At 47.3% G+C, this 26,502-nt stretch overlaps 1 protein-coding gene across 1 annotated transcript in view; it reads left to right on the top strand.

Annotated features, from left to right (window-relative positions):
• Positions 1 to 26,502, top strand: part of PIK3AP1 (phosphoinositide-3-kinase adaptor protein 1) — a 68,244-nt gene that overhangs the window by 1,766 nt on the left and 39,976 nt on the right. Inside the window, exons 2-4 of the mRNA XM_048504453.1 lie at positions 9,692 to 10,099; positions 21,261 to 21,412; positions 25,962 to 26,106. Of these exons, the coding sequence (XP_048360410.1) occupies positions 9,692 to 10,099; positions 21,261 to 21,412; positions 25,962 to 26,106 (705 nt within the window). The remainder of the gene's footprint in view (positions 1 to 9,691; positions 10,100 to 21,260; positions 21,413 to 25,961; positions 26,107 to 26,502) is intronic.

Raw genomic sequence — 26,502 nt, 5'->3', positions numbered from 1 at the left:
TTGCGGAGGACACGCCCCTTACAAAGTGGTTCTTCCGATGCTGGAACAAAATCTGGTTAAAGTGCCGCAGCCTCCTTGCTTGTTTTTGTTGCAACGGACTAACAAGATTACCCCTCTTGAATTATCAGAGCAGGGAATCCCTTTGTTGTGGTTGGTTTAATGGACAGCCAATGAATCCATCTCTGTGACCCTGAGTCTGAGAGGTGCTACTGATGAGCGTTGCTGCTCCAGCAGCAGTGGCGTAGTGGCTAAGAGCAGGTGCACTCTTATCTGGAGGAACCGGGTTTGATTCCCAGCTCTGCCATTTGAGTTGTGGAGGCTTATCTGGGGAATTCAGATTAGCCTGGGCACTCCCACACACGCCAGCTGGGTGACCTTGGGCCAGTCACAGCTTCTTGGAGCTCTCTCAGCCCCGCCCACCTCACAGGGTGTTTGTTGTGAGGGGGGAAGGGCAAGGAGATTGTAAGCCCGTTTGAGTCTCCTACAGGAGAGAAAGGGGGAAAATAAATCCAAACTCCTTCTTCTACTCAGTTTCCCAGATTTCCTTTGCCAAGCCCATCCCCACATTGAACTGTACCCCCCCCCCCCCCCGAAATCTGGACAAGGGGCACAATTAACATGTCCTTTTGTAGAATGGGACAACTGGTCCTGCCCCCCTGCTATGGACAATTGGCACAAAGTAGTAAAGATACAACTCTTTACCCTCCAGTTCAGTGAAGGCTTACTCAGAAGTTGTTTCATTCATTTATTGTGCCTACCTGATATTTAGATTGGTAGTCTTGCAGCTGTGCCTGTTTGTTCAGAGGTAAACTCCACTGTTTTTAAAGAGGCTTATTTCTAGGCAAACACACTTTTTCCAGTTTGGTGCTCTACAAGCTAGTAAAATCAGTGCAATGAGAGTCCTTGTTTCTATGTAAGACTGCAGTCTTAGAGCCGAATCTTGGGCTTATTTGCTCAGAAATGAAGCCCACTGATTTCTGACTAATTTACTGCCTCTTTAAGGTTATGGCTTTAATCTCTCCTTTTTGGTGTTCCCATTTATTGATGCGGTTTAGCTGGAGCTAAAGGCTGCACAGTTGCTTCTTGGCAGTGGCGTAGCGCCAAGGGGGTGGGGGGACATGACGCACCAGGGGCGTGGTGGGGGTGTGGCAGAGGCACAGGACACACACGTGTCCCGGGCTCTGGTCCCCCTTGCTACAGCTCTGCTTCTTGGCCTCACCATCAGGCCTCAAAAATGATGTACTCTTGTCAGCTCTGGGTTTGCCAGTTATCATATCTGAGGGGGATATGATTGAAGTCTATAAAATTATGCATGGGGTAGAAAATGTTGACAGAGAGAAATTTTTCTCTCTTTCTCACAATACTATAGAATTGGAAATTCATTGAAAATACTTTGGGGAAGAATTAGGAGCTAATAATAGGAAACACTTCTTTCACGCAGCGTGTGATTGGTGTTTGGAATATGCTGCCACAGGAGGTGGTGATGGCCACTAACCTGGATAGCTTTAAAAGGGGCTTGGACAGATTTATGGAGGAGAAGTTGATTTATGGCTCCCAATCTTGATCCTCTTTGATCTGAGATTGCAAATGCCTTAACAGTCCAGGTGCTCGGGAGCAACAGCCGCAGAAGGCCGTTGCTTTCACATCCTGCATGTGAGCTCCCAAAGGCACCTGGTGGGCCACTGTGAGTAGCAGAGAGCTGGACTAGATGGACTCTGGTCTGATCCAGCTGGCTTGTTCTTATGTTCTTACATGAGTCAACTGCTCAGTTTGCATTATGGTTCCTTGGCTTTCTGCAGCATATTTTTCTTCAGTGTGCTCATGTGCTATTGTGATAGCCAAATGTCAGCAGGACTGTATTTTCTGCAAAATTCAGCATTGCTCAGAGACGGAGTTCACATGCTAGTTGGAGAATATGTGGAGACTGTTCAGATTCGTGTAGAGAGTGAGGTGCACCTAAGCCCGCCAAAATCAATGGCTGTAAGACATCGCTTAAGGACATCGCTTAGGGTTTCAGGCTAAGAGCAAAATGCAAGTGAGTTTTTATTCCCTTTTTACACTTCTCCTAATTGGGCACGGTTTCTCTTTGTGCATGAGCTGTCCTCACATGAGGAGCCCACCCACGTTACCTGCAAGCGTGAACAGAGGAAACGCAACAAAATGGTGTGCAGCGCCCCTCCTAGACAACTGCTATTTTAATGTTCGCATTTATTAATATATATCCTGTCTACAGGATAACAGAAGCCTCAAGGGAGTTCACATGTAAACTAAAATAACAATAGAGCTTTGTCTTCTTGTACAAGTGAAGCATTTTAACAGAGCTGTGGGTAAACACCCTAGTTCAGTGATGGCCGAACCTTTTTTTTGAGACGGAGTGCCCAAATTGCAACCCAAAGCAGCACTTGTTTGGCCACGCCAAGAAACACCGTGTGCCAACCCGAAGCACATTTAACCCATGAGATGCTGAGGAGTTAAACCTAAGACCTAGTTTAGGAGGAAGCAAACCCGGTGTCGCTAACCCCTCTTCCTCTCGCCCCACCTGCTCGAGAAGGGGCTGATTTTCAGCCTGCTCAAGCCTCCAGCACAGTCCCATACACTGCTGCTGTGCCTCATCGCTAGCATATCTGCTTCTGAGTCACCCCCACCAGGGTCGGATTCACCCGCAGGAACACAGGCACCAGGTCCTCCAGCCGAGTCCTCCCTGCTCACCGTGGTGTGCGCATGTCGTGCTCAGTGGCCCAGGCCAGCCTAGATGTATGTGTGGGGTGGGGGTGGTGATTTTCCGCACCCCACATGACGAACTCTGTGTGCACGTGCCCACAGAGAGGGCTCTGAGTGCCACCTCTGGCACCCGTGCCATAGGTTCGCCATCACTGACCTAGTTCAAACATTATGTCTGGGGAACGCTATCTGCTGGTACCCCAAAACTGGAATTCCTAAGGGAAGGTTTGCATGCTGTGTGTTTGGTAGAGAGGCCAACAGCAGACAAGGATGATGGTTTATAGTAGGGGTGGCCAATCTATGGGGCTCCAGTTGTTCATGGACTAAAATTCCCATCAGCCCCTTCCAGCATGGCCAATTGGCCCCTGCCACCAGGGGCTGATGGGAATTGTAGTCCATGAACATCTGGAGCACCATAGGTTGGCCACCCTGGTTTATAGTGTTCACAGTTTGGGATAGAGTTTGGGATAAAATTCATGGAGCAGCTCTTGGTCCAGACCTGTGGGTTTTGTATTTATCCTGCTTTTTAAAAATGTTTCCATAATAACAAAATATAACAAAACTGTAAGACAATAAAACAATAAGAAAATAAAACAATCACATGTTATAGAACAATAAGAGCAGCTGGTCTGTGGGTGCTTGGAGGAGAGAAAGCACGAACACGCATTGTCTTCAACAGGTAAGATTTGGCTACAGTAAATGAACTCTTGTATGTAACAGAGAGCCCTTAGCTGAGTGGCTCAGGTTAGCCTGACCTTGTGAGATCTATGAAGCTAAGTAGGCTTGACCCTGGTTAGTAGTTGGATGGGAGATCCCCAAGAAAGGAGTCCAGGGTCACTACACAAAGGCAACAAATGACAACCCCCTCCCCCCCAGTCCGTCCGTCTCCCGCCTTGAAGATTCTACTTGGTTGCCAAGAGTTGACTACAGTTTGATAGCCTTTCCCACCATCACCGTGCCACAGAGGAGAAGGGCTTAGACATTCTCCTCGCGCTATCCTGCTTCCCAGATCAAAGCACACACATCCATGGCTGCTTTAGATTTTAGAAATACCTGGGAGATACAAACCAGGATTTTTTGCAATATATTTCGAGACATGACATCATACTTCTCCAAGAGACTTGGTCTCCTACTCCAATCCATCTCCAAGGTTATTCGATATGCTATATCCCAGCGCACAAGGAGAATCTCAGAGGACTTGCAATGCTAATCAAAACTTCTTTATTTTCTGATGTTTTGACTCTTCCAGTTTGTGATCACTTGGCACATGCAGTAAAGATAACAGGGGAAGGCCGCAGTCTCATAATGATTAATGTTTACCTTACCCCTAGCTCCATCAATAAGACAAGGGAAACACAGTGGCGTAAAATCTCTGAATATCTAGAAACTTTACAACTTTCTAACAAATGTGATGAATGGTTGGTAGCAGGAGATCTTAATGCCAGGGTCGGTAAAGATGAGCAGTGCCTCCAGAAGTTGGTGGGGCTGTACACAGAGAACTGCCCATGGTATTTTTCCTTAACCAGAAAATCAAAAGACATTCTGACTAATGCGGCGGGGGTAGACTTTGTGAAATTTTGCTCCCACTTCGGCTTAATACACGTAAACCTGGGAGATACAGTTCTGGATTTCCCACATCAAGCCTGGCTTTGTCCTGACCTGTTGACATCAAGGGACTTCAGGCTGCAGAGGACGGCTGCCTCACAACAGCCTCTCCCAGTCCTTTTTCTCAGCCCAGGCTCCCAAGCATGCCTGCAGATCTCTTCCAAAGGGTGATTTTCCTGAGGAAGACAAAGCAGGGAGGAATTGATAACATGTTTGTTAATTCTTTCAGTGAGTAAATTAGCACTGCCAACACCGTGGTGTAGTGGTGAAGAGCAGGTGCACTCTCATCTGGAGAACCGGGTTTGATTCCCTGCTTTGCCACTTGAGCTGTGGAGGCTTATCTGATGAACCAGACTAGCTTGTGCACTCCAGCACACGCCAGCTGGGTGACCTTGGGCTAGTCACAGTTCTTCAGAGCTCTCTCAGCCCCACCTTGTAGGGGTGAGCCTGCGAACCCGGCAGAGCTTCAGACAGAGCACAGGAATGCCTGCACCATCTGTTGCCCTCTGGGCAAGCATCCTCACCGGTCACAAGACCCCCGTGACTCACAGGTCACAAGATATCCTGGACAAAGGGACAAAAGGTACATACCCCCAGGTATGGATTAGGCCCAGACAGGAACGTTTCCTCCCGCACGTACGCAGCCCCTATGATTCATGTATTGTGCAACATTCTCCCGCTCTCCCGCCTTCCCGAAAACCCTAATAAAAGGTGCCAGGGACCGCCAGCTCGGCAGAGTAGCCAGATCCACGGATCACGCTATATCGCCACTGGCTTCTCTCCACCGGATGATATAGCTGCGTCTCGCCTATTCCTTGCGTCGCCCGTAACGACTTCACCACCTACCTCATAGGGTGTTTGTTGTGAGGAGGGAAGGGAAAGGAGATTGTCATCTCCTTTGAGTCTCCTTACAGGAGAGAAAAGGGGGGGGGGATATAAATCCAAACTCATCATCTTCTTTTTCTTAATGAGTGTTCCGGTTGATGGAATATCCAAAGTAGCCTTCCTCATTCACTGCTGAGCTGTAGCTCAGCCCTAGAAATGCTTGGAAGAATGTTCTGAATGATGAATTGTCATCTGCCAACAGCGACTTGAGAAAATGCGTGCAAAAACTCTCCTGCAACTGGGCTGTCGGTTTGATTTGTGCTGCATTTACATGGTTTCGGCAGCATATCCCAAAATTATTTTACTGATATTTTTTGCTTCTGGCTGTTTACCCAGAAGTAAACCTTATTGAGATCAATGGATACCAATCTCTCCTGAGTGCTGCACAAAGCTCCTGTTCCCCTCTATACTTTGGGATCCCCCCCCCCAAAAAAAATCTAGCCCTGCTGTATACTTAGAACAGCTTGTTAATTATAAGTGCTGATGGGTCATGACCAGAGCAAGGTGCAACTCATTCCCCTCTGTCTATCTTCAAGGTCGTTTCCTTAACATCCCACAAAGTGAGCATTGCTGTCGGTACTGTCCCAACGCTATGGACTCAATCCCTCATATCCTGCTTTACTGTTCGAGGCATAATGATATTAGAACCAGATCACAGGGAGCTTTTACTATCAGAGCTCAATATAAGATACAAGTGTCTTATACAATTTTTGCTCCCAAAGATGTAAGCAGGCTCCATTTTCAGGGGATGTCTTATTTTTCTGTGTTCTGTTCGTTGGGCATGCTTCCAAACAAAAACTTTGCTACGTCTTACTTTCGGGGGATGCCTTATATTTCGCACTTCAGCAAAACCTCTACCATGTCTTATTTTTCGGGGATGTCTTATATTAGGGGAAACAGGGTACCTCTAGAATTTATGTTTCTCTTTGACAAACAAAAAATGTCTAAGCTATTGAACAGCCCTCATGTAGAAATGTCTGAAGCAGTTGCTACATTTTTAATCCATGTTCTACATGATATGTAACAATGATCCTGTTTTTGTATTTGGAATGTATGGTACTTCTGGTTTATGCCTAATAAAGGTTTTTGGATTGGATTGGATTGGATTGGAGATCAATGGGATTTTTTGTGGGGGAGATTCCGGTAGGACGGCAGCCTGAATTACCTTGCACTGTCCCCTTTGTGATTAAACAAAGCGAAATTTTTCTGAAGCTTCTGGGTTCAGTGGGTTCAGAAGGGCATCATCTTGCGTTGCCTTGACCTGGGTGGCCCCAGGCTTGCCTCATCTGGTCAGAGCTGGGACGCTGAGCAGGGCTTGTCCCGGTTAGTACTCAGGTGGGAATCTACCAAGGAAGAGGTCCAGGGTTGTTGTGCAGAAGTGGGCAGTGGCTAATCATCTGTCACCATCTCCTGCCTTGAAAATCCAACAGGGTCGCCAAAGGTCATCTGCAACTTGATGGCAGTTTCCACCACACGCATTGTTTCAGATTATCTCGTGAATGTATTTAGATTGGTAAAGAAACAAGTGTGAGCCAAAAAAAACACCACGGGGCTATGAAATAGCTTCCTGCTTTTGCAAGGCTGATGTCATCACTGTTGGTCAAATATTTACCTTAGTAATCGTCTAATAACAGAAACTGGCGTAGCCGAGACTCATCTGTCTTTTGTTGGGGACTGAGCGATTGTTAGGTCTTGAGCCTTGAATCAATAAACGAACTCTGAATTGCTGATCAGCAGCGTTTATTGAAAAGGTAATGAAGCACCCAGCTTGCAAGAAGCCAGTTCTGACGAACCTGGCTTTCACAGTCCCCTTTATCCAGAAACTATCCCCCCGCCCATTTTCCCAAAGAATGTGAGAAAGAGTTACTTTGGAGCCTAGGCGCCCCAAGGTCAGCGACAGATAGAGATAAAGCCACCTGGGCTCCTGCTCCCACAGAGCAATGGAAATATCCCGTTTCCCATGGGAGTAGCGAGTGTCAGGGATAAGCCTAGTTATCTACTAAGTGTGTGAAGCCATAGCACAAAGATCAAGGCAAGAATTATTCCATTACAGCAGCGGTAACATATAGCAGGCTAAGTACATATATCTAAAAGTGGTTACTGTGGAGGCTTATCTGGGGAATTCAGATTAGTCTGTACACTCCCACACACGCCAGCTGGGTGACCTTGGGCTAGTCACAGCTTCTCGGAGCTCTCTCAGCCCCAACTACCTCACAGGGTGTTTGTTGTGAGGGGGGAAGGGCAAGGAGATTGTAAGCCCCTTTGAGTCTCCTACAGGAGAGAAAGGGGGATATAAATCCAAACTACTACTCCTCTTCCTCTTCTTCCTCTTCTTCCTCTTCTTCTTCTTCTTCTTCTACATTGACAGGAATGCATCACAGTCATCCAGATACATCCCTATTTTAGGTGGCCAATACATGACATTAGGGATGCACCTCAACCAACTAGGTGCCGTCCCTGACAGAGCTTCTTGGAATAATCACATTAGAGTGGTCTCTGCTTTTTAAAAACATAATGTACAGCAATAAGTAAAGCTGATTGTGAGTCTTCTGTATATATGATTTACCCCTTCATTGCAGGCTGAGACAGGATCGCCACATTTACTTGTACATACTTACAGAATGGAGATGATTCACAAGGAAGTGTTATTTATTTACTTCCTTTTTTATAGCGTGCTTTTTTCATTAAAGGAGCAATCCTAAACACTTATACTCAGAAGTGAGTCTTATGTGTTATTCAGTGGAGCTTACTCCCAAGAAAGAGTTTTTAGAATTGTAGCCTGAGGTTCCAAGCAGATCACACAGTGGAAAACGATGCAGTCCGTTAGCATGGCACGTCTAATAAGCAATGCAATAGGATTACAGATTTGAAAGAGTGCAAAGTATTTTCAGATATCTGTCAAACAGTTTAGAAAGCAGAGTTTCAAAAGGAAGCAACAACATAGTAAGAGCTGGATGATATATTCAATAAACATGTAACACATGCCATTGACAGTGCCGTTAAGTCTACAGTCTCATTCGCTTTATAAAAGTGCCCCTTTCAACCATTTTGTGGTAAGGTAGCATTTTTACCTTTATAAAAATCAGATCATGCTTCTAGATGGGGAAATGAATGGATGTGAGAATATCACCTTGAATGTTTATCCCAATTATGGCTGACGAATTTAAAGCATGATCTGAAGAAGAATGAATAGAAAACGGCTAAAATAGCGCAATCCGTTCATTTTGTTAATTGGATTTGGCTGTCGACCAGACAGTCCACAAGTCAGTTTGACGGAATACAGGGCATGCAGCATATTGAAGCCTGGTGGTAGCCTTTGAGAACAAGATTTTTTCCCGTTGCAAATTATGAACATGGACTGAAACTATAAGAGCACATTCTGAAGACGACAACCAAAAGCTGCAATTGTAATTTATGTGCTATGGAATTGTATAGGAGTGTATAGGAGCACAGTTTGTTTTTGCACCTTATTTCACTGTATGCACTTTAGTGTTGTGTGTTCCTTACAATAATAATAAGCGGTTGATGCAGCGTGTTTTGTTTTTGGAGTGATTATCAACGTTGCATCTGTTAAGGGATTGAGCCTTTCTGACCTCCTTGGGTAAGCCATTCTGCAAGGAGAGAATGTACTTGTCAGGGCAGTTGTGAATTTTGCCCATTTGCAGGTTGGGACCAGAGAAGGCCTCATTCAGATGAGTGAACCTGTTGTGCCAGAGCATAGCTGGACCGGTGGCCCTGCAAATATGAGGGCCCAAGGTCATGAAGAGCTTGTACTAGGCCACAGTGTGAGGACAGACTGGCTTCAAGTGCAGGGAATCAGTGGCGTAGCGCCAAGGGGGCAGGGGGTGAGCATGATGCACCTGGCCCGCGCTGGTGTGGGGGTGTGGCAGGGGTGCAGGGTACACGCGTGCCCTGGGTGCAGTTCCCCCTTGCTCCAGCCCAGGAGGGAATTAGGTAAAATATTGATTCCATTTGTATTGTACGCAGGGTGGTAACAACAGAAGGTGCATGGTACTAAAATTATCGAATAGCTGAATCAGTGCAAGGTGGGTGCTGCCAAGAGGTATCCCTCTTGGTTGACCTCATTTCTGTGGTGTCTGATTGTATGATGGACTGGAACGAGTGGCAGTCTTCTGCCTAAGGTGCTGTTACCGTGTTTCCCCGAATATAAGACAGTGTCTTATAAGACAGTGTCTTATATTAATTTTTGCTCCCAAAGATGCGCTATGCCTTATTTTCAGGGGATGTCTTATTTTTCTGTGTTCCGTTCGTCGGGCCTGCTTCCAAACAAAAACTTTGCTACGTCTTACTTTTGGGGGATGCCTTATATTTCGCACTTCAGCAAAACCTCTACTACGTCTTATTTTCCGGGGATGTCTTATATTCGGGGAAACAGGGTATATAAAGCTCGGCAATATGAATGGTGCAATTCAAAATTCTGTTTCTAAAACCCATCTGCCTTTTTTTCACTTCTGCACAGAAAAGTGTCCCAATGCATGCGATCTGCTGGTTATGTATGGGAAAGATGCCGGCGAATGGTGCGAGTATCTCCAGAGCCTCTTTGGTTCCTGCCGAGACCTCCAGAGCTATCTAGTGGAGAGTGGGGCTCCTATCCCCCCTGAGAAGGCGGACCTCTTCAAGAGAAGCCGGTGCATCGTTGTTTTGCTCTCCTGCGAGCTGGTGCAGGCCTTCCAGGTGCCAGCCGTCCTCCGGAGCCTACAGGAGGTTCTTCAGCCGCCTCATAAAGTTGTGAAGCTGTTCTGCGGGGTGGCAGAATGTGAGGATTACCAAATGTTCTTCAAAGACTGGTCCAAGTGGAAACAGTTGACATACGATGATGACCCCGAGGCCTACATTGGAGCTGTCATGAAGGTGATTTCAGAGGGAGGTAAGCTGGCCACATCTTTCCCCTCTGCCTGTGGGGTGAGAAATGGGGGACTGTTCACGTTCCAGCTCCGTGCCTGTGTAATTTACCAAATGAGTTGTTCAAAGTTATTTTTTCCATGGGGCCGCATAAGAAACAGAAAATATTGTGGAGGGCCGGGCCAAAAGGCTGGACTCAATTCTGCATAATAGGGGCTGATAAGTGACAGACAGGTGCACAGATCAACTTGGAATCAGTGGCAACAGTTCTGCATACAACACTATTTGGCACAAAGAATCACAGGCTTAACCTACCTGCATGAGATTTGTCCACTGAGGCAAATCAAACAGAACAGGAGACTTAAGTCTATGACCACCACTTTTGTCATCGACTGACGCTTTTGAAAGCCCTTGAAGCAGGCAGTAAGGCAACCCGACTTCTCTTGGGGCTTTCAAAGGAGGGGATAAACCCAGAAGCCACTACTTGAGGGGGGAAGGGGGGAGGGTTAGCATTGAGCAGCTAGCGGTTCTAAATGAGTCCTCTTAGGCCAAGAATAGGTCTGTCATAAGGGCCAGTCAGGGTCATCCGGCGGGCCGGATGTGGCCCCCGGGCTGTATAATGCCCAGGTCTGTTGTAGGGAGTACTTTGTTACCACTTCATTAAACATTGAAGTTTCACTTTCTGCTTCTTGACACGCACAACATTTTGTGAGTTTTTTCCCTACAAAGAGGGCGGTGAGGCGTACGTGGCGTTCTGTCTTCCCTCTTTGTCCTCACAATAACCCAGTGAGGCAAGTTAGGCTGAGAGTGTGTGACAGATCAATGTGTCTCCTAGTGAGCTTCATGGCTGAGGGGGCATTAGAACCTGCGTCTCCCAGGACCTAGGATGGCATTCTGGCAACTATCCCACACTGGTCCTCACTGTCTCCTCCTCGTACTCTTTTGTGTTTTGCATTGACGTGTCAGAGTATATACCTCTTGCATTCCTTGGCCATGTAATCCCACAGCTCACGCAGCAGTGGCGTAGTGGCTCAGAGCAGTGGCTAAGAGCAGGTGCACTCTGATCTGGAGGAACCGGGTTTGATTCCCAGCTCTGCCGCTTGAGCTGTGGAGGCTTATCTGGGGAATTCAGATTAGCCTGTGCACTCCCACACATGCCAGCTGGGTGACCTTGGGCCAGTCACAGCTTCTCGGAGCTCTCTTAGCCCCACCCACCTCACAGGGTGTTTGTGGTGAGGGGGGATGGGCAAGGAGATTGTAAGCCCCTTTGAGTCTTCCACAGGAGAGAAAGGGGGGATATAAATCCAAACTCTTCTTCCTCCAAACTCTTCCTCTTTACCCTGCATATGTATCTTCTGAATGAGGCTTCACTTCATGCCGCTGAAGACCAAACTGGATAATATATTTTACACAAGTTCATGACAGTGGTTTGCTGCCATATTGAAGGTTGCAAGACCAAGTCTGGAGACAGGTAGGAAGCTTAGTGGCGGGAACATGAGATGCATGCCATTGTGTGTGCCACTATATCACTTCTATGGGAAGGCCAGATGTAGCGTAACCTTAGGAATCACTAGAAAATCTATGGCAATGTCTAGAACAGGGGTCGGCATGCGGCTCCCTCGTCTGGCACCTGGGAAGGAGGGGAAAGGACGCCGGAGGGAGGGAGGGAGGGAGGGAGGGAGGGAGGAAGGAAGGAAGGAAGGAAGGAAGGAAGGAAGGAAGGAAGGAAGGAAGGAAGGAAGGAAGGAAGGAAGGAAGGAAGGAAGGAAGGAAGGAGGGGGCGGGGGAAGGAGGTGCGCTCGCCGTTTCCCAAGTGTAATTTGCCGTCATCGGTGTCGCTGCCGCTGTCTGTCCCACCTGCTTGGATGAGAATCCATCAAGGCGAAATCCAGGGTCACTTCACAAAAGCACCCAATGGTAAGCCACCTTTGACTGTCCCGATGTTGGCTGTCACTTGAAGGTCCTTTCCACCACCGCCATTAGGTTGGTGAGCACCCTTTGCCAGGTCATGTTGTTTGTAGCTTGTAATGAGTCTGCTGCGGTCAAGACAAACCCACCCGTTTATTTATAATCTCCCTCGGAGAATTCTACTCACGAGCAACTTCCTCTTTCCATTTCCAACAGAAGTGCAGAGTGCTGATTGGCTGACCCTTATGACTGTCATGAAACCACTGACCCACCTGCTCTGCGCAGTGTTTCAAGTCGTTAACAAATGGCTTTTCCTCACAAAACAAAATAGCAGATTAAAAAAATAATAATTTAAAAAATGTGAACAAAAGTGGCGTAGTGGCTAAGAGCTCGTGTATCTAATCTGGAGGAACCCGGTTTGATTCCCAGCTCTGCCGCCTGAGCGGTGGAGGCTTATCTGGGGAATTCAGATTAGCCTGTACACTCCCACACACGCCAGCTGGGTGACCTGGGGCTAGTCACAGCTCTTCTGAGCTCTCTCAGCCCCACCTACCTCACAGGGTGTTTGTTGTGAGTGGGGAAGGGCAAGGAGATTGTAAGCCCCTTTGAGTCTCCTACAGGAGAGAAAGGGGGGATATAAATCCAAACTCCCTCTCTTCTCTTGTCTGAATCAGCACCTTCTGCTGGGAAGGGAGACAGAGACAGACCCCTCCCCCCTCCCCCCGCTTAGCTCCTGGTAGCATTTTAGAAGTGCCGAGAGGATTCAGCCATAGGTCTCCCCTTGGACCATATTCTGCATCTGACAGCGCAAGTTCTGGGCTGCAAAGCTTCTGCTGTCCTCATTTTATTAATCCTTAAGGTGTTACAAAACTCTTCGTCTATTGCAGAAACAAACAGTAAACACCATTACATGCCTGGAGTTACTGGTGATTTTCAGGGGCTGCAGCATGGTGCCCGTGGTCTCTGTGGCACATCTTGACACCCTTTCTGGTGCCCACCAAGAGTTTTTAGAAAGTGTCGGGGCCAGACGGAGTGTGGCAGCTGACCCTTTGGCAACTACCACAGGGCCAGATCCACTGTTTTTCCTGGTGAAGGACCTTCTCAGCATTCGGGGTTTGGGTCACCAGGACATTTCATCCCTACATCTAGGAGCATGGCTGATCCTTCCCTGATGGACTGGTCTGTGAGACTACAGGATATGCTTCTAAATGCATGCAGAGCCTCCACAAGGAAGTCATGTGCCTCTAAGTAGGAAAGGGCTTCCCTATGGGCAGCACAGAAGGGATTGGATCCGTGCTCCTTCAAGTTCCCTCATGTCTTCGACTATCTGCTATCTTTGAAGGACACAAGGTGTGACCAATGCCTCGGTCAAGGTCCATCTTGCAGCCACCTCCACGGTTCACCTAAGATCTGAGTCAGCCTCGCTGTTCTCACATGCTTATTGTAAGAGATGCCTTAGATAATCTATATCATAGGTGTCAAACTCGCGGCCCTCCAGATGTTATGGACTACAGTTCCCATCACCCCCTGCCAGCATCATGCTGACAGGGGATGATGGGAACTGTAGTCCATAACATCTGGAGGGCTGCGAGTTTGACACCTGTGATCTATACCCTGCTTTCTCTCATCCTCTTCCTCAATAAAGTCTGTCACCGGTGCTCTCTTACCTGACAAGGACATCTTTTGAGTCCATGTTGTCCTGTCAGCTGTCCCACCTGTCCCTAGTAGTGATTACATCTGCTAGATGGGTGGGGAACCCTGAGGGTGCTCCTCTGTTACCCCCCCCCCCCACACACACCCCATTCCTGAAGTTTCACTCAGACAAGGTAGTGCTGTGCCCTAAGAACATAAGAATTAGCCTGCTGGATCAGACCAGAGTCCATCTAGTTCAGCACTCCGCTACTCGCAGTGGCCCACCAGGTGCCTTTGGGAGCTCACGTGCAGGATGTGAAAGCAACGGCCTTCTGCTGCTGCTGCTCCCGAGCACCTGGTCTGCTAAGGCCTTTGCAGTCTCAGATCAAGGAGGATCAAGATCATAGATCGACTTCTCCTCCATAAATCTGTCCAAGCCCCTTTTAAAGCTATCCAGGTTAGTGGCCATCACCACCTCCCGTGGCAGCATATTCCAAACCCCAATCACACGTTGTGTGAAGAAGTGTTTCCTTTTATTAGTCCTAATTCTTCCCCCCCCCCCCCCCAGCATTTTCAATGAATGCCCCCTGGTTCTAGTATTGTGAGAATGCCCTAGCGTGGTGCGTCTACCTAAGCTCCTGTCCTCCTTCCATGTATGTCAAGATTTGTTGCTCCGTGGTTTTTTCCCCTCACCCTCTACTGAGGCTAAACAAGCTCTCCGCTGCTTAGATGTCCGCAGTGTGCTGCTGTTCTATTTAAAGAGGACAAGAGAGTTTTGAGTGGACCAAACATTTCTGGACAGGCAGACAAGTGACCACTTATGTGGGCAGGTAAGGTTTGGAGATTTGTTTGCCCAGAAGGGCTTAAAAATAAAACGTCAGCGGTCCCTACTAGCCGCTGGAAGTCCCCTGAAGGGGGCTTTGTTCTGCTGGCACGATGCTGCTGCTTTCAGGGCAGAGATGATTTTCATATATATTCCAAAGAAAGTTAGGAGGCACCGTTCTTCTGAAGGTAGATAACATGAATTGGGGATATGAGCTCTAGACGCTATTCAAAAATCCTACCTCCCCTACCTCCCAGACTGTTTTTAGTGCTTTGTTCTCATAGGCCAGGGGTAGGGAACCAGAGCCATTTGGACCCGTTTTCCACGGGAAAAGAAAACACTTGGAGCCGCAAATAAGTTTTGACATTTAAAATAAAGATGACACTATATATATAGGGTTGTTTTTTTTTAACCTTTTACCCCGCTCATTCTGAGAAGTGCATGGATGCAGGGCGGGCAAGGATGAATCCGGTGGCTCGGCCCTGCGCCGATACGCCCGGAAAGCTTACCCAGCTCCAATGGGAAAAGCGAAGCGAGGAAGGGGAAGCCAGCGGCACGGCTGCAGTAATGACAGTTGGTGCGCCCGCCCTGCTGCTTGCAGGGCAGGCAAGGATGGGGCCGGCGGCTTGGCTCGTGGAGCCACAGTGCAAGGGCAGAAGAGCCGCATGCGGCTCTCGAGCCGCTGGTTCCCTACCCCTGTCATAGGCAGACTGGGTGTTTGGAAATCAAAGTTTGCCTTTTCCAGTAGAATTTTTGAAAATGAATGTATGTATGTATGTATGCATGCATGCATGCATGTATGTATGTATGTATGTATGTATGTACGTATGTATGTATGAATGAATGTATGTATGTATGTATGTATGAATGAATGAAAAAAATATAGCAACAGAGGTGGCACAAAAGTTGGTGACACTTAAGTTTCCATAGAAGATTTCCAAATGTAGTGGATGCAATGAGATCGTTTCTTTTTTCTTGGTGAGTTTGCAAGTTGACTGAGAGATTACACCCCTCCTCAACTGTCCTTGAATCCTGTTCCTTAGATCTACCCTCACCTAGGACAGTTAGTTGAAAAAGTTATAGAAAAAGGCTGAACTAATTGCTTTTTAAGAGTTATGATTGGCCTGTTTAGCATGTTATATCCGATGTATCTTATCTGCACTTTTAGGTTATTTGCACTTATGTTGCTTATTTAGTTTAACCAACTAGAAATAATCACAATGGTCATGTTAAATCAAATTTAGAGAAAAATAAGATACTTTTCTATAAATAAGCACTTATGTGACAAGCAAATCAGATTTCTCTGTCTAGAAGTCTTAGAAGAAGAATAGGTGAGATCTCTGGGTGAGATTTTGGGACAAATTGGGCTTTTTGATAATCCCTAAAAGCAGCGAGACCAAAGCTGAAACCAGATTAGTTTCAAAACTATTATTAGCTGTAATATGATTAAAGAATGCTACGAATTCTGATAATTTTAGCATTCATCATTACAGTAATTGTGAGGTTAATTGATGTGTGTGTGTGTATGTATGTTGATTTCACAGCTGCCAGTTCTTTAGCTGGTTGTTTGCCTTTCATTACAATTCAAGCCTCACCCAGAGTTGTGATGTGTCGGCATTTGTGCAGATCCCAGTAGGGCTGCCTTCTGAATCTGACAGATGTTAATTTTGTCGATTTGAAGATGTTTCAAGTGCTTCCCCGGTGTCTTTGGGATGGCGCCCAGCTTGCCGATTACCATTGGGACGACCTCAGCTGGTTTGTGTTATATTCGCTGAAGCTCAATTTTCAAATTGTGGTATTTAGTGATATCCTTTTTCAATGACGCTGCTGTCACCAGATACTGCTATGTCGATGATGGTCACTTTCTTGTCCTCGGTCAATGCAATGTCCGGTATATTATGTACCAACACTTTGTCTGTTTGGATTCGAAAGTCTTACAGGATCTTGACCTTCTCATTTTCTGTGACTTTCTCTGGACAATGATTCCACCAGTTTTTAATTGTTCTTATGTTGTAATTCTTGCATAAATTCCAGTGGATCATCTTGGCCACTGAGTTGTGTCTCTATTTGTACTCAGTCTGGGCAATCTTTTTGCAGCAGCTGAGGATATGATCTACAGTTTCGTCAGCTTCTTTGCACAGTCTGCACTTTACATCATCTGAGGATTTTTCAATTCTGGCCTTGATCGAATTTGTTCTAATGGCTTGCTCTTGGGCGGCTAAAATCAGGGATTTGGTTTCCTTTTTCAGAGTTCCAGTTGTTAACCATGGCCAGGTCTTTTTGTGGTCTACCTTGTCCTTGATCTTCTCCAGAAATTGGCCATGCAGTGCTTTGTTGTGCCGGCTTTCAGTCCTCATTTTAATCACATTTTTTCTGTATTCTTCTTGGGTTTTCTGGATCTTCAGCAAATGTCTGTTCTTCACCTCAATCAATGCTTGTTCTTGACTTTCATTCACACAATTGGCCAGTGCATGCTTCTCCTCTTCTACTGTTTGCTTTACATGCAGTAAACCTCTGCCACCAGATCTCTGGGGGAGGTATAATCTATCAGTATCACTGCGTGAGTGTAAGGCATGATGCACAGTCATAAGCTTCTGAGTTTTTCTACCCAATGCATCCAACTCAGTCTTTCTCTCTCTGTGTATGGGCGAATCCGCACACGAGTAAAATAGGTTCGACTCAGTTCCCTGAGAAGGGTACTAACCTAGGTCGAAGCCATTGTTGTTCCCCACTGCAACCAGCTTGATCCCAGCTCGGAGGGTGGAATCATCCTGTGCCCCATTCTGATTGGCTACTGTTCTACGGCCATGTTCTGTCTATCCCCACACGTGTTATAAAAAAAAACTGCCACAGGAATGGAGGGACGAAGGTGACTTTTTTTATTGGCCAGCTGTACGCTTGCCCGAAACACTCAGCTGTGATTGGCTGAATGGGGCCAGAGATTCTGCACTTTACTGGAATCGAGCTGAGTTCGAGCGTGGTTCCCTGAAATAGTAGTAGTTCCCAACTGGAGTCAGAAATTTGACCGTTACACGGGGCGAAGCTGGTACAAAACCACGTCGACCCCAGTGGTTGTGCGGAGCACTTAGGTCGAACGCAGCTCGAACTTAGGTCGATAACGCAAGTGTGGAATCGACCTGTGTGTGTGTGTATAATTGAATGCCTTTTTTTCTGATTTGCTCAATAAAGAGAATCTTTTGCTTTTTTAAATGAAGTTCATGCAGGTGACCTGTTTGGTTTGCAGAGAGCAGAACTCACCCCCTAATTTTGCATTATCAGAGTTCGAGGCTGAAAAGCTGCTCTAATGTGATAAGCCCTGGAGATCTCTGTGGCCAATTAGTGTTTGCACAGCAAAGCCTTGAAAACTGTTCAGTGCAGAGTCTCTAACAGGATGCGAGAGGAAATCTCTCTTGCTGTACAAATATCGAAAAAGAAATCCTAATGCAATTTTCATGTATATGCCATGCGTTCAAATATTGACACAAAGAACCAGTGTGGTGTAGAACTCAAGAGCCGGGTTTCCATTCCCCACGCATAGAATCATAGATTTGGAAGAGACCACAAAGGGCCATCAAGTCCAACCCCCTGCAGTGCAGGAACACGCAATCAAAGCACTCCCAACAAATGTTCATCCAGCCCAGAGGTGGGATCCAGCAGGTTCTCACAGGTTCACGGGAGTAGGTTACTAATTATTTGTGTGTGCTGAGAGGGGGTTACTAATTGGTGATTTTGCCATGTGATTTTTGCCTTGGTTACGCCCCTCCTCTCAGCAGTAGCTCGCAGAACTTGAAGTAGTCTAGCAGGAGGTGCACCGGCATGCGTGGCAGCCTGCGCCTGCGTGCATTCGTTTCCTGCCCAAGGACTGGCACTGTGGCTGCGTCCTTGCCACAGCCCTGCCCAGCAATGCCCCGCCCCCGGAATGCCCGGCCACGCCCCCAGAATGACCCGCCCAGCCCCATTGGCACTACGCCACTGTTTGAATCCCACCACCATGGGAACCTGTTACTAAAATTTTTGGATCCCACCACTGATCCAGCCCCTGTTTAAAAACCTCCAAAGAAGGAGACTCCACCACTCTCCGAGGCAGTGAATTCCACTGTCAAACAGCCCTGACAGTCAGCCCTGATATTCCTCCAAATAAAACCTGCTGGGTGATCCTGGGCCAGTATCAGTTCTCACAGAACTCTCAGCCCACACAGAGGCAGACCGTGGCAAACCACATCTGTCCATCTCTTGACTTGACAACTCTACAGGGTTACCACAAGTAAGCTATGACTTGGCAGTATGTTCTACCACGATTCAATTCCCTGGTATTTGCCATTCGTTCAAATATTGACAAATGTTATAAGGTCCTCAATCCATTGCTTTACAGGAGGTGGGCATTTTATCTCTCCAGTCTTTTAGAAGACAAAGTCTCTGAAAAAGTCAACAATGCTAGGAAAATTGAAGGCAGTATGAAAAGAGGAACATAAGAACAAGCCAGCTGGATCAGACCAGAGTCCATCTAGTCCAGCTCTCTGCTACTCGCAGTGGCCCACCAGGTGCCATTGGGAGCTCACCTGCAGGAGGTGAAAGCAATGGCCTTCTGCGGCTGTTGCTCCCGATCACCTGGTCTGCTAAGGCATTTGCAATCTCAGATCAAAGAGGATCAAGATTGGTAGCCATAAATCGACTTCTCCTCCATAAATCTGTCCAAGCCCTTTTCAAAGCTATCCAGGTTAGTGGCCATCACCACCTCCTGTGGCAGCATATTCCAAACACCAATCACACGTTGCATGAAGGTTTCCTTTTATTAGTCCTAATTCTTCCCCCCACATTTTCAATGAATGCCCCCTGGTTCTAGTATTGTGAGAAAGAGAGAACAATTTCTCTCTGTCAACATTTTCTACCCCATGCATAATTTTATAGACTTCAATCATATCCCCCCTCAGCCGTCTCCTCTCCAAACTAAAGAGTCCCAAACGCTGCAGCCTCTCCTCATAAGGAAGGTGCTGCAATCCCTCAATCATCCTCGTTGCCCTTCTCTGCACTTTTTCTATCTAAACATTTGACCATCACTTGACTTGACAACTCTACAGGGCTACCACAAGCAAGCTATGACTCGGCAGTACGTTCTACCACGATTCAATTCCCTGGTATTTGCCATTCGTTCAAATATTGACAAATGTTATAAGGTCCTCAATCCATTGCTTTATAGGAGGTGGGCATTTATCTCTCCAGTCTTTTAGAAGACAAAGTCTCTGGAAAAGTCAATGATGCTAGGAAAATTGAAGGCAGTATGAAAAGAGGAAGGCTGAACTTATGATCCAGTGTGAAGTTTTATCTAGTAATTTTAACTGTATTTATATTGTATGTTCTGTATGCCAATAAAGGCTTATTGAATTGAATTGAATTGAAAAGAGGAAGACCCAACAAGATGTGGATTGATTCTATAGAGCAGTGGTCCTCAACCTTCCGAATGCCGCGACCCTTTAATACAGTTCCTCATGTTGTGGTGACCCCCAACCCTAACATTTATCCATTTTACAGGTGGAGAACACTGATGCAGAGAGTCTTAGGCGACCCCTGTGAAAGGGTCGTTCGGCCCCCAAAGGGGTACCGACCCACAGGTTGAGAACCACTGCTATAGAGAAGGGCACATCCCTCAGTCTACATGGCCTAAGGAAAGCTGTTCACAACAGGATGTTTGGGAGGACATGGATTCATAGGGTTACTATGAGTCAGAAGCCATTTATATCCCACCTTCCCCCCCGAATAGGGTTCCCAGTGCAGTTGATTCTAGCTTAGTCAAATTCACAGGTACACACAGTCCAGAGGTTTTTTCTTATATATATATATATATAAGAAAAAATATATTTATATTTTTAAATATATTTATAAATATATTTAAACCTATATATATATATAAACCTTTATATATATATAAACCTTTATTAGGCGTAGAATCCATATAACAGCCAACATTGTCCAAACAAGTATCCCATACATGAGAACCATCGCAGGTAATCATTTCAAAGTTTCTATAAGGAACCTAGCTGCAAAAGTTAAAATCTCGGAGGCAGAATTGTTTAGTAGAAACGTAATCTTCCCCACAGCAGAGTATTCATTAAAGATTACAGGACAAAGAGCAAAAAGTCTGGTCCTAGATCCCTCGTGTTTGGGGCAGTCGAGCAATATATGTTCCGTGGTTTGAATCGCTGTGGTACAATGAGGACTTTTCCGCTCTTGCAGGTCGATTTTTTGGAACCTTCCTTGTAGCATAGAGCACGGGAAGGAGGGTTTTTCTTATTCCAGTTTGTGCAGAGCCAAGATATTTTTAATTGCTGGTGTGTCCTTTTTAAAAACCTCAGCCATGTTCAACTTCTTTTTCAAGGATCACCCATATCCAGTGGCACGCCGGGTCTAAATGGCGCCTGGGGGCATGACCGCCTCTCCACCCGCCCCTGCTCGACTCCCTGCGCCCCACTTACAGGAGCCAGCAGGGAGGGAGGGACTCAGAGGGGGCGGCTCGGGGGGGGGCACCGTGGTGGCAAGCTGGCTCCTGGGCCAGCTTGTGCTGTAGTACCCGCCTGGGCCATTCCTGGGGAGGGCAGGAGCCTGCCTGCAGAGAGGCTGGGAGGGTGGGGCTCAGCAGCGGGCAGCTCAAGTGCCCGCTGTCACAACACATGGGGGGGTGCCCAGCGCCCCCATGTGACACAATGGCATGTGCCCAAGGACATGGGGTACTCCATGTCCCTGTTAACAGTACGCCACTGCCCATATCTAATTACTAACTAGTTTCTGAGGTAACAGAAATAATTTCATTCTTTATATTCTCACTTAGACTCTGGTTGCGGTTCAGAGGCTGATGCAGAAGCAGAGGACGGCAGAGATCGACATAACTCCTGCAACATGTCAGCAAGGAGGCAGCAGGGGACTTCTGGGGCCAAAACAGGAAACCTAGTAGCAGTGCAGCCAAGTCGCATACGCTGTGGGGTACAGTATGTCTTAGCTTTCCCCCAAAGTGGTTGTGAGGAGACATCATGGCAAAATGTTGCTGCTCTGGTACCACCCTGAACGTTCCTCTTACATGGCTAACAAAAAATGAAAACCCAGGCGGGTACTACCATACTTTTCTCCCTGAAATGTAGGGAGTGTGTGTGTGTGTGTGTGTGTGTGTGTGGTTGCTTCCAACTCATGGTGGCTCCATGAAGTAATGATCCTCCTGGTGGCCTTCCTTCCTTCCTTCCTTCCTTCCTTCCTTCCTTCCTTCCTTCCTTCCTTCCTTCCTTCCTTCCTTCCTTCCTTCCTTCCTTCCTTCCTTCCTTCCTTCCTTCCTTCCTTCCTTCCTTCCTTCCTTCCTTCCTTCCTTCCTTCCTTCCTTCCTTCCTCCCTCCCTCCCTCCCTCCCTCCCTCCCTCCCTCCCTCCCTCCCTCCCTTCCTTCCTTCCTTCCTTCCTTCCTTCCTTCCTTCCTTCCTTCCTTCCTTCCTTCCTTCCTTCCTTCCTTCCTTCCTTCCTTATTTATTTATTTTTATTTATTTATTAGATTTATAAGCCGCCTCACCCCCGAAGGGCTCGAGGCGGCTCACAATATGGCTGTTCTCTTAAGACAGCAAATCATTACAAAATACAACTTAAACCCATTAAAACTTGAGCAGCAGTTACAAAAAAATAAATACAGATTAAAACAACAGAAGTTGTTAAAAACAGGCGCCCGATCTAAAGGCCAGTAGAGGGAGGGGGTAGGTAGAACCCAAGATGGAATCAGGGCCCAACCAAGATGGAAAGCAGGCAGCCTCAGTCTTCTGTTTTCCTTCTGCCTTCATCTTTTCCGTTCCACTGAGTTTTGTGTCTCGAAATGTGACCAATGAGTCATTTTAGCTTCTTTGGGGAGTTGAATCTTGATTTGATCTAGAATTGACTTATTTGTCCCTTTGGTGGTCCACATTATCTGTAAAACTCTTTACCACATTTCAAATGAATCAACTTTTTCTTGTCTGCTTTCTTCACCATCCAACTTACCCATACATAGTAACAGGGAATATTATGGCATGAATTGTCTTGATTTTGATTACCAGCGGCACATGCTTCCTCTTAAGAATCTTTTCTGCCTCCTTCATTGCTGCCCAGAGGTGGGATCCAGCAGGTTCTCACAGGTTCCCGAGAGTAGGTTACTAATTATTTGTGTGTGCCGAGAGGGGGTTACTAATGGGTGATTTTGCCACGTGATTTTTGCCTGAGTTACGCCCCTCCTCTCAGCAGTAGCGCGCAGAACTTGAAGCAGTCTAGCAGGAGGGGCACCGGCGTGCGTGGCAGCCTGCGCCTGCGTGCATTCGTTTCCTGCCCAAGGACCGGCGCAGCGGCTGCGTCCTTGCCACAGCCCCGCCCATGAATGCCCCGCCTCTGGAATGCCCAGCCATGCCCCCGTCGTGCCCTGCCCAGCCCCATTGGCGCTACGCCACAGTTTGAATCCCACCACCATGGGAACCTGCTACTAAAATTTTTGAATCCCACCACTGTTGCTGCCCTTTCCAGACTCAACCTCCTTCTGATTTCTTGGTTGCAGTCTTTCTTTCGGTTGATGACTGAGCCAAGGGCAGGACATTTTAGCAGTTTCTGTTTCTTCGCCGTCTACCATAAAGTTGTGTAATTCCTCAGTAAGCATCACTTTCATTTTCCTAATGTTCATCTATAGTCTTGCTTTGGCGCTTTCTGTTTTAACCTTCAACAGGCGTCATTTCAAGTCTTCACTATTTTCTTCCAGTAATATGGAGGCATCTGCAAATCTCAATGTTCCTTCCACCAATTTTCACTTCACTTCACCTAACTCTAATTCAGCTTTCCTTATGATACGTTCTGCATATAGCTTGAAAAGACAGGGAGATAAAGCACATCTTTGTCTGACACCTTTGCCAATGGGAAACCATTTTGTTTCTCCATATTCTGCCCTAACAGTAGCATAGGTGGCCCTTAAAAAAAAATCAGATGGGGTTGAGAGAGCTCGGAAGAACCGTGACTAGCCCAAGGTCACCCAGCTGGTGTGTGTTGGAGTGCACATGCTAATCTGGTTCACCAGATAAGCCTCCACAGCTCAAGCGGCAGAGCAGGGAATCAAACCTGGTTCTACAGATTAGAGCGCACCTGCTCTTAACCACTACGCCACTGCTGCTGTCTGCCTGTAGAAGAGGGACCCTTTTCCTTGCCTTCCTCCAATTTGGCTGGCAGGATCCCCCTCAAGGATTTGTAGCAACTGCCTATGTGCTTTGGTGCACTCAGAGCCCCATCCAAGGGAAGGGGGCGAATCCACTGTGAGAGCCGAGCACCGGCCGTGCCAGTGGATTTACCCTCCCTGGAGCACTTGCCCTAGTAGTGGAAGGGTTAGGGTTAGGGTGCGCAGCCACTGCCTCCCTCCCCCCGTGCTGGGACACAGCGCTGAGTGTGGTGCCAGTGTTTCTGCGTCCATGCTGCCTCCATTAAGAACATAAGAACTAGCCTTCTGGATCAGACCAGAGTCCATCTAGTCCAGGGGTAGGGAACCTTTAACACTCAAAGAGCCATTTGGACCCGTTTTCCACGGGAAAAGAAAACACTTGGAGCCGCAAATAATTTTTGACATTTAAAATAAAGATAACACTAAATATATTGGGTTTTTTCTACCTTTTACTCCGCTCATTCTGAGAAGCGCGTGGATGCATCCGCCCTGCTACCTGCAGAGCGGGCAAGGATGGGGCCAGCGTCTCGGCCTCGCCGGCCGCCAGGAAAGCACCCGCCCTGCTCAAACGGGGTGGGCAAGAGGGGAAGCCCACGGCGCGGCCAGCCGCGGGCCATTGGTGCGCCCGCCCTGCTGCCTGCAGGGTGGGCAAGGATGAAGCCGGTGGCTCGGCCTCGCCTGCCGCCGGGAAAGCACCCACCCCGCTCCAACGGGGCGGGTGAGAGGGGAAGCCCGCGGTACGGCCCAGCCGACCGTGGGCAGTTGGTGCGCCCACCCTGCTGCCTGCAGGGCGGGCAAGGATGGGGCTGGCGGCTCTGCTCGTGGAGCCGCAGTGCAAGGGCAGAAGAGCCGCATGCGGCTCTTGAGCCGCAGGTTCCCTACCCCTGATCTAGTCCAGCACTCTGCTACTCGCAGTGGCCCACGAGGTGCCTTTGGGAGCTCACGTGCTCATTGCGCAGTAGGGAGCTCGTTGCGCAGTAGGGGTGGTCCAAGGGCATGGCTGTTCAGTGTTTGCTATTTGCTGCCGTGTGCCAGCAGCGTTCGGTTCAGACTTAAGCCGTTGAAAATGGTGGCTTAAATTGGAACGGCCCCGTAGAGGCTGCTCGGCAGTGGGGAGGCTTTTGCACATTTGCAGCTTCCCGATGCTGCTGGGAAGCCTTTTTGGGGTGGTGGCTGGGTGCGGCCAGATACGATCCTGTCTAGGCAGGGATTGGAGGCCTCTTTTGCTGGTACCTCTCCCTGCAGTAGGCACTCAGTTTCTTTCAGCCATTAAGGACTGACAAAACCTATCCGTGCATTTGCCTTTTAAAAAGCCATTTCAGGGACTAAACAGAGGAAAGGCTTGAAGATCCATGGGCAGAGGTGGGATCCAGCAGGTTCTCACAGGTTCCCCAGAGTAGGTTACTAATTATTTGTGTGTGCCGAGAGGGGGTTACAGTTGGTGATTTTGCCACGTGATTTTTGCCTTAGTTACGCCCCTCCTCTCAGCAGTAGCACGCAGAACTTGAAGCCGTCTAGCAGGAGGTGCACCGGCGTGCGTGGCAGCCTGCGCCTGCGTGCATTCGTTTCCCGCCCAAGGACCGGCGCAGCAGCTGTGTCCTTGCCACAGCCCTGCCCAGGAATTCCCTGCCCCCGGAATGCCCGGCCATGCCCCCGTTGTGCCCCGCCCAGCCCCATTGGCGCCACACCACAGTTTGAATCCCACCACCATGGGAACCTGTTACTAAAATTTTTGGATCCCACCACTGTCCATGGGTGTAGTGTTAGATATTTGTGCAAAACAAAATTATTCCAGTCCCAGAGCCCCAAAATGCCTACATTTCAGCTGTATTTTGTCAGAAAGAGGTGATGCTGTTTGTATCATTTTTCTTACAACAAAGGGGAAAACATGAAACTCAGAGGCTTTTGAAATGTCTCCCCAATGCTCTGATGAAAGACAGTGTTTTTGGCTGGTTTTGGACTGATAAACATTGTGGGGTTTTTAATCTAATGGTGAACAGATACAATTTGCTTTTATTTCTCAGGTATTTTATTACGCATTTTGTTTTAACACAATATATTTTATCCTTTTAATATTGTACATCACACACAATATATTTTATCAATTTACTATTTCACATCACACACAATATATTTTATCCTTTTCATATTTCACATCACACACAATATATTTTATCCTTTTCATATTTCACATCACACACAATATATTTTATCCTTTTAGTATTGCACATTACTTGAGCACATGCAAAGAATGGGAGTTACTAAGCTATCTGTACAGTCCCCAACAGCCCTTGGATATTATTGGGTTTTAATTTAAGTTGCTCTACTTCTAGGTGCAGACAACAATGTACATAATTCTAAAATGCAAGCTGGATAACCAAGTGAAAATGGACGTGGAATTCACTCCTACAAATTGTCAGTCTGTGCGAGTCCTTTCCAGGATGGAGAATGAGTATACAGTCTCAGTTTGCACACCTGGTAAGTGCCAAAACCTGCCCTCCCATGTCTGAAGCGTGCATGTCTGAGCAGAGGTGGGATCCAGCAGGTTGTCACCAGTTCCCGAGAGTGGGTTACTAATTATTTGTGTGTGCCGAGAGGGGGTTACTAATTGGGTCTGCTTTTCCGTTAGAAATTCCATTAGGTCCAAAAATCATCAAGTCCTGTTGTTTCCTATGTGGCTGGTTAGCGAAGGTAGAAAACGGGATAATTCTCCCTGTTGGGCTGTTTTAAAAACATGTTTTAGAAATATGGTAAAGTTCCTTGTTTAAGGAAAGTATCCTTCTTTTGATGTCTAGAAACAAAATTAAGTATTTGAAAGTATTAAGTATTTGACAGGCAGTCAATTAGAGGAGAAGTAGTTGTTTCTGTTGGCAG

The sequence above is a fragment of the Sphaerodactylus townsendi genome, linkage group LG07 (genome assembly GCF_021028975.2).
Source record: "Sphaerodactylus townsendi isolate TG3544 linkage group LG07, MPM_Stown_v2.3, whole genome shotgun sequence".
Lineage (NCBI taxonomy): Eukaryota > Metazoa > Chordata > Lepidosauria > Squamata > Sphaerodactylidae > Sphaerodactylus > Sphaerodactylus townsendi.
Note: the sequence above shows the minus strand (reverse complement) of the source record. Positions and strands in the feature narration are given on the sequence as shown.